This window comes from Carassius gibelio, chromosome A4 (assembly GCF_023724105.1).
Source record: "Carassius gibelio isolate Cgi1373 ecotype wild population from Czech Republic chromosome A4, carGib1.2-hapl.c, whole genome shotgun sequence".
NCBI classification, from domain to species: domain Eukaryota; kingdom Metazoa; phylum Chordata; class Actinopteri; order Cypriniformes; family Cyprinidae; genus Carassius; species Carassius gibelio.
Window position 1 is genome coordinate 5,980,157 of NC_068374.1, and position 11,550 is coordinate 5,991,706.

The 11,550-nt window shown below is 37.8% G+C and overlaps 1 protein-coding gene across 3 annotated transcripts; it reads left to right on the forward strand.

Annotated features, from left to right (window-relative positions):
* The first annotated feature begins 1,437 nt into the window (after positions 1 to 1,437).
* On the forward strand, positions 1,438 to 9,532 carry LOC127967804 (uncharacterized). 3 transcript variants are annotated; one of them, XM_052568520.1, is made up of 7 exons: positions 1,438 to 1,765; positions 2,110 to 2,290; positions 4,281 to 4,864; positions 5,345 to 5,648; positions 6,184 to 6,248; positions 7,644 to 7,687; positions 8,714 to 9,532. In XM_052568520.1, the coding sequence occupies exons 1-7, from the start codon at positions 1,553 to 1,555 to the stop codon at positions 8,748 to 8,750; spliced, it is 1,428 nt and encodes a 475-aa protein (XP_052424480.1). In that variant the 5' UTR covers positions 1,438 to 1,552; the 3' UTR covers positions 8,751 to 9,532. The 3 variants fall into 3 exon arrangements, with proteins under 3 accessions (XP_052424480.1, XP_052424470.1, XP_052424459.1); XM_052568510.1 differs by having other exon boundaries at positions 1,441 to 1,765; positions 5,225 to 5,648; XM_052568499.1 differs by having other exon boundaries at positions 1,446 to 1,765; positions 5,015 to 5,648.
* Positions 9,533 to 11,550: the final 2,018 nt, after the last annotated feature.

The following is an 11,550-nucleotide window of genomic DNA, read 5'->3' on the forward strand; positions in this document are numbered from 1 at the left end:
AGCTAATTTGTCGTGGTGGAGACACGGATTCCCTGGTTCAACAACGTCACACAGTGGGCGGCGGTAAATGTTGTTTTCTAGTTTAGGAAACGTCCTCCTTTTATAATTTATTATATTGAATTTGTTGCTATTTTTGTTGTCTAAATAACAGTAAATTATTTGTTATTTAACTATCGATTTATAGATGGAGTAGTTTTAAAGAATTGCCCGAGGCAGTGTTAAATAGATTGTTCCCTTTACGTTATTAAACCCTTTACGATAATTTATGATTTTCAAATGAATTTTCTGTCATAGCATCGAATATTATTAATAATTATTCTTACGAATCAGAAAACTTTCAGTGGTTACCGCGGCAACGGTACGTCACGTTACGCACCGTGACCCACGCTTCTTACCCATAATCACTTTTACCACTCATTTCACCCGCCAATTGACTACAGTAAGTATCTCAACTCAATGGGTGTTTGTTTGTTTGTTAAAAAGCACGCAACACCTTTGCTGTTATTTCTTTAGTTGTAGTCAACCCTGGAGATTAGGTTGAATTTGTTACTGTTGCATTCTCATTTACACGGCTACCCGCCGCTATCCAGCCAAATGACAGCTGTTCCCGGCACAGCTGGATTGTGGCACTGCTAACCACTGCTACCAAAATCAGTTTAAACTCATGTATTTGTCCATGTGTTGTGAAGACAACAATTAACAACGAGTTGTTGCAGTGGTTAATGTTTTATTCAAAGTGCGAAGTAAATGTCAGAAGTGTAACTAAGGGGAATTACCAGAATCAGGGATGGACTGGAATAAAAAAGTGGACCTGGAGTCTTTCCAGAGGATTTGACTGCTCAGTGCGACTTAATGTCATATACCTGATATAATCAATGCACAATTAAATAGAGAGATATAGATAGAATAACCTGTAACACTATGGTGCCATACTTTTGTAAGACTTTGCCATTTCAGAAGACACTGAAATCATCATGACATAATTGAGGGTAATTGTTACTTTAGTTATGTGTGACATTGAGAAGACAGAGCAGTGGATATTCTGAGAAGCATTTTACGCAACAGGACAGAAAAAGACCACTGTTTCCATTATTTGTAGGCCTAAATAAAAATAGATTTGTGTATGTACTTGCTTGTGTCAAGTGACTGTGGTACAAATCTGACATTTGTACGGTAAGGATTGATTTGTATTTTGATATGATATTTGTGCGTAGTGGTTGTGATTGATTAATATTTATATTTACTCTGTCCTAACAATTAAGAAATGCTCATTTACTACAAAGGCTATTCTAATAATCTTTTGCTTTTTCCTGTTTTACAGCTTTATTGCAACACTTTTTGCCTTCACCAACACACACATATATACACACACGCACACAAATCAAAACAACGGCACTTTTAAGAGCCACACTCTCTCTCTCTCTCTCTCTCTCTCTCTCTCTCTCTTTCTCACTTGTCTCTTTCGATCACTCTCTTTTTCTTATTGCCTCCCTCCCTCTTTTAATCACTCTTTTAATCTAGCTATCTCACTCCCAGCTATTTCTGTTCAGCAATGGCTGGAGGATCACAAAAAAAGACCTGCCCAAACTGTGGGGAAAAAATATACTGCGGACTTAAAATTTGTTCGTTTTGCAAACATCCACAACCCCAACATGTCAGACTTCAGAAAAAGATGGAAAAATTTAAAAGTCAGCAGAAGCAGTGGTTGGCATCCATGAAAAAAAATAAAATAAAGTCCCACGTTCTTGATGATGCTGCCATTCTGGTATGTAGATTTCCGATCATCTCATTTACGAAAAGTGTTTTATTATTTTGACATAAGCAAATAAATGTATTGGTATAATAACTGGTATAATATATTGCCTCATACATCCACACTATTAATAAGAATACAATTCATGTTTACTGGTTTTTCCAAACTATTATGTCTATGGAGTTGAAACTCATAAAACTTCTCACATTTATCTACCCAAAGATTATGTAAAAACCATAGTTTGATTGTTTGTAGATGTTTTCTAGCTTTGATGTAACTTCAGATCAAGCTTGAGGACAAATTCAGCTGTAAACTACAGTTTTGTGTATATTGATCTCTCTACCTCTCTGTTCCAGCTTGAGAAGTTGTATACCCTTGGCATGAAGCCCCTGCTGCTGATTGCACATCCTCCTAAGATGGTGACAGGGACTCACACGTACCAGACTAAAATAATGCTGCCAGTGCATGCCCAACTTAGCACATCCGCTAAGACATGCTTAGAGAATGTGAATGCCATCTACAAATTGATGGTTGAAGGTGAGATTGCATTTATTTAACCTTATTTATTAAATTAATTCTCTATCAATTGAACAATTTTTGGTGTTGTCCTGTACTTTTCCAAACATCAAAGACTAGAAATTCCGATCTGGCTGTAGCCTAGCTGAAACTTAGAGTAATTTTAAAGAGCTGGTATTGTGGAAAACAAGGACAAAAAATGCTTTGGGATGATGGCAGGGGTCACATGTGCTTTAAAATACCTCACTTCTATCTCCTTGGTAGTTTTAAGTTATTCAAACTTTTGAAATCTGCAGTGGGAGCACCTTTTTCAGTCTGAACTTTTTAATGAGTCACACTCACTGTCAAATCAAATATGCTGGAAGCTCTAGCACAAGACCACCAGCAGACTTATGTAGTCACAGTTTGCATTTCAGCCAGATGACAAGCAAAGCAGGACACTGGATGTGTGCTAAAGCTAAATTAGTGACCTCCAGCTAAATGCAATCAATAAAAATGTCAGTACTTGGATGATGTAAATTAATGCAACTGTATTGTTTTGACTGGGCCTAAACACTCAGCTGGGAAGCTAGCGCAAATGGGAAACAGGACTTCCTGTGGTTTTTCATAAAGTAAAAGCCGCGACTCTGACTCTGTAGTAACGTAGCAACCAGGTTACATTGCTGTCTCCATCTCTCTCCTCTGTGATCTGTCTCTGTCAAGCAGGTATGTGTGTCTGAGCTACACACACACACTTATAGCAGACCTATATTAAAAGCTGACGGTGGCTTCGGCTGTATTCACACAAAATCCGCCAATGTGGCTCCTTCCAACAGGGGCCAACTTTGAATCATGTGTTTACAAACCGCAAGAGACAATCCTACTCATTTTGCCCTTTATGACTAACTTGTGTTTATGTTAATGTATTTTTTAAAAACAATGGTACCTAGTCAAAATAAATCTACTACTTGTGCCACTGCGAATAGAGATTGGAGATTGGAAGTACCTAACTGAGACCACAACCAGTGTTGGGAAAGTTACTCCGAAATTGTTACTCCTCCTGTAAAAATGATAATATTACTTTACTTATTACAGGGAATTAAAAGTTACTTGTTATGTTACTTGTCCGCCCATTTCTAAAAAGTGACAGATAACCTGTTTAGTCTGCTTATTTAAGTAGCTTATTCTAAATTAGTAGTAGTAGCCCTTTATTGTCACTAGTCACAAGTACCAGTGAAATTAGCCATCAAATTAATCCACTTTACTGGAACAATAATTAACATTAGTAGTCAACAATCAGCCAATCTTTACATATTGCTGCTTCTCCAACCAGGTGATGCCATACAGAGAAGCAATGTGCATATTTAAGAATAATAAAGTATCTCCCAACTAATAGATATCTAATGCTATTTAACTAATATCATATTGATAAGAGCAGCATGGAGTATGTTTTTTTTTTTTTTTTACAAAACATATAACATTTCCTAACATCCCTGGCTGAAATAAAAAATAAAGCAACTCAACCCCGACTTTTGAACTAATGTTTTTCTGCTCCTGTATTTATAAGAGCAGTATTCAGTGTTTTTACAGTAGATTAAACTTTGCTTAATGCTACTCTCCCGACGAGTGCTTGCATCACTGGCAGCAGCCTCCTACCCGTCAGCGCCGGTGTTTCTTTTTATATGTTTTAGATGGCGGTGCTTCAATAAATTAGATTTAGAATTGTTGGCGGTTGTAGACCTTTATTGTAGGTTGTAGAAGTTTACAATGGATAACAATGTTCTTTGCATCTTAGACTGTGACACAATAATGGCAATACTTAACAGCTGTTGAAAGAACATATATCCAACCGATTCTCCATTTTTCCTTGACTCCTCTGCCCTATGCCTTTCAGAATCCTGTGGGTATAATCACATTCACTAAGTCCACCTTTTTTTAACCGTTAGGGTTGATTTGGGGTTGCATTTATTTTCACTTTGGGCTAATTGCATATTATATATTATATTTGTGTGTGTTCCATGTCCATTTATAGGTTGGACAAGACTCAACCCAGACCAACTGCCTCAAGAAGAAGAGGAGAACTTCATTCTAAATTTGGTGCCATGTGATCCACCCATCCAGGAACCAGCACACCAGGCTCCACCCATCCAGGAACCAGCACACCAGGCTCCACCCATCCAAGAACCAGCACACCAGGCTCCACCCATCCAGGAACCAGCACACCAGGCTCCACCCATCCAAGAACCAGCACACCAGGCTCCACCCATCCAGGAACCAGCACACCAGGCTCCACCCATCCAAGAACCAGCACACCAGGCTCCACCCATCCAAGAACCAGCACACCAGGCTCCACCCATCCAGGAACCAGCACACCAGGCTCCACCCATCCAGGAACCAGCACACCAGGCTCCACCCATCCAAGAACCAGCACACCAGGCTCCACCCATCCAGGAACCAGCACACCAGGCTCCACCCATCCAAGAACCAGCACACCAGGCTCCACCCATCCAAGAACCAGCACACCAGGCTCCACCCATCCAGGAACCAGCACACCAGGCTCCACCCATCCAGGAACCAGCACACCAGGCTCTTTCCAGCCACACACCACCACACACAGTTCCACCCATCCAGGAACCAGCACACCAGGCTCCACCCATCCAAGAACCAGCACACCAGGCTCCACCCATCCAGGAACCAGCACACCAGGCTCCACCCATCCAAGAACCAGCACACCAGGCTCCACCCATCCAAGAACCAGCACACCAGGCTCCACCCATCCAGGAACCAGCACACCAGGCTCCACCCATCCAGGAACCAGCACACCAGGCTCCACCCATCCAAGAACCAGCACACCAGGCTCCACCCATCCAGGAACCAGCACACCAGGCTCCACCCATCCAAGAACCAGCACACCAGGCTCCACCCATCCAAGAACCAGCACACCAGGCTCCACCCATCCAGGAACCAGCACACCAGGCTCCACCCATCCAGGAACCAGCACACCAGGCTCCACCCATCCAGGAACCAGCACACCAGGCTCCACCCATCCAAGAACCAGCACACCAGGCTCCACCCATCCAAGAACCAGCACACCAGGCTCCACCCATCCAGGAACCAGCACACCAGGCTCCACCCATCCAGGAACCAGCACACCAGGCTCCACCCATCCAAGAACCAGCACACCAGGCTCCACCCATCCAAGAACCAGCACACCAGGCTCCACCCATCCAGGAACCAGCACACCAGGCTCCACCCATCCAGGAACCAGCACACCAGGCTCTTTCCAGCCACACACCACCACACACAGTTCCACCCAACCAGGAACCAGCACACCAGGTCTCAGCTGTGCAGCCAACACTGCGGGGTCCACAGCAACGTAAAAGACTACAAAAAATCAAAGGTCTGTTTTAGTCTATGCACAGACATTTTTCCCCCTGCATAATTATCTTGAAGTTAATGTAATTTTTGTAAACCCTCCAAACATTATTTATTTATTATGGATCTGATCCAGAATTGCAATTATACTGTATGCCTAGATAATATATTATTTTATTGTTTTTTTAAATAATAATTTAATTGATGGTTCTTTACACATCCCTGCTTCATGTAATTAGAGAGCTGCAAAGTTAAAGTCCCAGTGTAAAGAATACCAGTGTAAAAGATATCTGCCTTTGTGGCAAGCGATGGAAAATGTAAACATCCCATTAGGAAACACAACATAAAGAAGCAATGGCAAAAAAAAAGATTTTGAATAGAACCATGTGCAGCCTTTGATACTCCTCTGGTTCTCAAATCTCACTAGGACGAGCTAAATGTGCTAATGACAAACAGTGGAAAAAATGCATACATGTGTGGATTGTGAATTGATTCCTCCACAAAAAGTACAACACATATTGTGGACATTGGTGCAAATAATATATTCCTTACAATTACAGATTGTCCTCACAATCGGCTTGAAATGTTCCCAGTCCGTGAAATAATAAAGACAAGGAAAAGAAAGGTAGGACAATGACTAACTGGATGAAAGTGTTTCCTTTCAATTAGTTAAATAATGCTATTGGAATTGTCATTAACCTTAATTAATTTAAATTTCACTTTAAATGCAGCAACAAATATGTGATTAAGAACAATGGGTCTCATTCACTAAATATGCGTAGGCACAGATTTTTGCGTGAAATGTGCTTACGGACGTTTTCACGAATAAATCATGATTCATCAAAAACTTTCGTACTAAAATTTATCCTAAATGTACGAAAAGATTCAAGAACAACTTATACCACACGTACGCAATAATCACCGGGGCCTTATAAGCATGTGTTAAGAACCCTATATAATTAGATGTTATTGATAAATTATAATTAGGCTACAGTTCCAATTTTATATATATATATATATATATATATATATATATATATAGTTGCTTGAAGACATCGTGGCGCGTCTTTAGAGAGCGCACTGTGCGCACAGATATGTTCGCAGAGAGTGACGAATGGCTGTTCAGTCGCTTTAGGTTGCCCAGAGAAGTCCTCATTAATTTATGCAACTCACTGGAACCACACCTAAGCCACATCACCAACCACTCTCACCCTATACCACCTTATTTTCAAGCCTGTGTAATAACCCATGCTTCTATTTTACCTGTGCCCATTATGCCAGTGGATACACTTATAAATAACAAATTTTTCCTGGCTTCCACCTCAGACAGCAATACCTCACGTTCATTATCGTTAAAGTTATTTTTCTTTATCTTTTGTTTCGGTGCCATAATTTTCTTTCTCTGTACAAGTGCCTTGTTGTGGAAAGCCCTTATATGGAGCTGGTTTGGGTGTGAATTATGCTAATTACTGACCTTGTGCACGCGGGCGCTCATTTAGAAGACTCCAAATTCACTAACAGAAGAACGAGTTTAAGAACAAGCTCATGTGCGTACGCACGTGTTGTGAAGTAGGCGGAAAGTTCTCGTGAGAAGTTCAAATGTGCATATAAATAAGAAAATTGTACGCAAAAATTAGTGAATGAGACCCATTGCTTTTATCGCTTTTATTATTTATTCAAAAAAACAAACATTACCCCTAAAGACACCCACCTCCCTCCACCCTAAAAAAATACAAAGGAAACACTGGATGACATTCTATGACTGTTGGATAAATTGTTTTGCAATTACTTAATGTTACCTTGACAAAATGCTGTTGTCTAAGTCACAACATTGAGCTGTATAAGTAGGCATCCTGTAAATACCTTTAGCTTGAAGTGTCAGTTATGGATCTTATTTGATTACTATGATTCAAAATATGCAGTATATAAAATGTCAACAATGAATATGTATTGACTCCTTGTTAAAGAACAACATTTAAATAACATACAGTAATACAATGTCTTTGTCTTCCTGCCACAGGGGAGGACAGAACATCTTTATGACTGGCAGCCCTGCACAATGTGGTATGTTAAATAGCTTTTGGTTATGTATGATTACATGCATTTTATTATTGGGCTCTTGGATCTATCTGTGCATGGATCTCTCTGTACTGGAAGAAAGCATTCACACACCAATGTGTCCCTGAGCAAGATACTTAACCCCTAGTTGCTCCAGAGGCGTGCGACCTTTGACATAAACAGCATTTGTAAGTCGCTTTGGATAAAAGCATCAGCTAAATGAATAAATGTAACGTAATGTACTGTTTTAATTTGTGGGGATTGTTGACAAGCCATTGTCTTGGGTAGAGATTATTAAAGAAAAATTGTACTGCAAACAGTTTTTGTATGCTGTTTACAATTGTGAAGAAACTGATATGTTGTACTGTGCATCCGCAGCCGTATGAAACCAAAAGTGAAAAGTTACGTTTCTGCTGTAAGTCTCTACAAGAGGAATGCAGTGATTGGAGATGTTTATGGTATAGTCAGAGGAAACATCAGGGTTTCAGGGTTTGGCAGTTAGTACACTGTGAATGGATACATTTATTTGTCAGTTAGAGGATTTTTTTTTTTTTCCACAGCATTTTTGACATTTTAAGACCACGTTTGGTCCACCTGACAGCTGTATTGTGCCTATCTAAATTTTTTTACACAATTATCTAGTTTTGTTTATTTTTCCATGAGCAACAGTTACTGTAAGAAACTCTGACATACCATAATGGCCGTCATGTTTTATATCTCGTTTTAAAGTAATTTTGCGCACATGGAAACCAGATACAACAAAATGATAATGACCTAAACACTACAAGACCTTCCTCCAACTCTGGCACAGCTCTAGTGTGGAGATAGGTCTTGCTATGCAAGACTACGTTAACAGTTACATAATTTTATCACCTCGTCCCCACTCTGGAACAACAGATTCTTGATGCACTGCACTACTCTACAAAGTATTGTAAAACAGTAAATGTTACAATCATGACAATCAATTCATTGTGTATTATACTTACTAATTCTCCTTCAACTTCCCTCTCTTTATTTATTTGTTTTTCACAGTGGAAAGATCTGGCCTCCATCCTGGCAGCCAGCCTGATTCCCATCCCGTGCAGCCTGCAAATATGCAACATACATTGCAAACATAATTTTTTTCCTTGGTCTTGTTAAGTGTTTTTTCTTTACATATTTTTTGTTGTCCACTTGTATTGTTCCATAACATTGTCATGTTACATCAGTTAAGCAGTTTGTAATGTAATTTGAACTTTAATATTCTTCATGTTTTGTCTTCAAGCTTGTTACAATCTCTTTTATGTGTATGGATTCAATAAAGGGCAACAGTCAACAAAACTTAACATTTCTTAAACTTGAAGGACCCCTATATGGATTGTTTTGTGGCCAACAGACCATGGAAAAGTTACAGTTGATCATATTTTGACTCAGACAAGCTAAACTAACAACTTAGTAACAACTGATCCTTTCACAACTGCCATAATGTTCAGTCCACTGATGACACACACAGTTGGAGTGCTTTACTGGGGGACATAGCTTAATATCAAAGAGGACACGGTTTAATTTTAAGATTTCATATTAAATAACCTCCGCCACAAATTAAACTAAATGAGCAACTTCCCATTTTATTCACAGGCTTCGAAATAGCAGTCTTTCAACCTCTTGTGCTAAATTACAGTACCGTAATTAACTATGAAAACATGCCATATCCTAATTTGCATAACATACTGTTTTGACTAACCCTCTGTAGCAGTTACCTTGAAGCTGATTGTGTATTGACAATGTAAAATAGCTATTTAAAGTTTTGATGGGAATGAAAATGTACATTTCACAAACTTCAAATATGGGAATTGACAATCTTTAATAAAAGTTTTTGGTACTACATTTTCTTGTTCATTTATCATTTCTGTTCATATCAAAATAGAGTTTAAGAAAAGTGAATAGCCTATTGAGATTTTGAAAAAGGTAATGTATACCTGTATAACAAGAAAAGGGAAAGGAGATAATAAATACATATTTACACATTTAGGAGTAATTTGTAGCCTTATATTAGTAAGTTAAAAACGACGTGAGTATGCACTGTAAATGTTTTAATTTAATATGGGTGTTTTTTAGGTCTGTCCATATATCATTGACCTTGACTACGTAATATACTAGCACCTTAATCCTTACTAACACAATGCAATATTGTGTAAGTAAGCTACTGATAACATTACCAATCACACAGGAGCAATTTTATTTGAGTCGTGGTGGCCCAACAAACATTTTAAAATTCTAATTAAACAATATACAAATCAAATGCCTAAAGTTAGCTTTTTTCAAATAAATGACATAAAGTCAGTGTAATATATGTTTCGGCTGTAGTTAAACATTAAGATACTCTCCTGATATGTTTTTCTATGGAAACCCTATTTTGCAAACCAGAAGAACTACTGTGATGCTGATTTCTTTTCTTTTCAAGCTCTGAAAATATCTCAAATAAACCAAATTCTTTTCTTTTGCATAACATACAACACCTAAATACAGTGTAAGTACTAGTTTGGTTGTACTAGATATTCAATATATTTTCTGTGCATACAGCTTTTTACGACCCTATTCACAGCCCAACTTTGCAAACAGGAAAAACTACAAATATGATACTAATTAGTATCAAGTGGGATGGCGTGGCTAGAGGGAATTGTAGTTTAAAAATAAATGACTCAATTTACTGAAATTGAAATTTGTAAATAATGATGTAAAAGTCTAGTGATGGATTAAAGGGGATGGGAATCACATTTGTGTAATAAAATTGTAAATACCTTACTGTTAAATAGGTGAAATTCAAGTTTGACCATTTTTGACAGCTCCCCTCTTGATGACTCTATCCATATGAGTACAGTCATACAGCTGAGGTCAAGAACTATTCATAACAGTTGGTTTCATGTATGCTGTTTTTAGCTATTTACAACCTTCAGACTGACATATTTTACTCTTCATGTCGAGCCCTTTCCAACAATATATTTGGTTTAGTCCTAAGAAAAAGTTTAAATTTTAACTTCTCATGGACACAGCCTTGGCTCAGGCTTAGTTTCAGTGAGGACTTTGCAGCCCCGACCTCAACTTTTATATATTTTTTTAGAAATGTAGTATTATACCGTGCTGGTCATATAATTAGAATATCATCAAAAAGTTGATGGCTTCAAAAAGTGAAACTTGTATATTATATTCATTCATTACACACAGACTGATATATTTCAATTGTTTATTTATTTTAATTTTGATGATTATATCAGTTTCTCATAAAATTAGAATATTACTTAAGTTATAATCATCAAAATTAAAATAAATAAATAAAATGCTTTCTGAATGGAATTAGTGAAATAAATAAACTTTTTGATGATATTCTAATTATATGACCAGCACCTGTATGTATGTACTGCAGCCAAGCAACAAACAGACTATTTGAGTGTTTTGGCACAGTCATAAACTTATGCGCATCAGCATTAGTCTAAAAGGAGCAATTAGGTGTCCAAATAGTACTTTCAAATGATGGCAATGGTGGATTATGTTTTCAGATAATTTACTTTTAATTTTTTTACTTTTAAAGTAAAAGTGCTAATAATTAGCTGGACAAATACTCTGTTACAAGTAAAAGTCAAAATAATGTTACTTAAGTAAAGGATTAGGGTTAGAGTAGAGTCAGAGTTAAACCTCAACCTTAATCAAGAACCCATAGCCTAAAAGTAACACCTTCACACTGCTTGTTTCGTCAGTCTAAACCTAAAAATGTTTAATATATATATATATATATATATATATATATATATATATATATATATATATATATATATATTAAATAATCAAAATTAAAAGATAATCTTCACATTTGTGAAGCTGGAACCATTAAA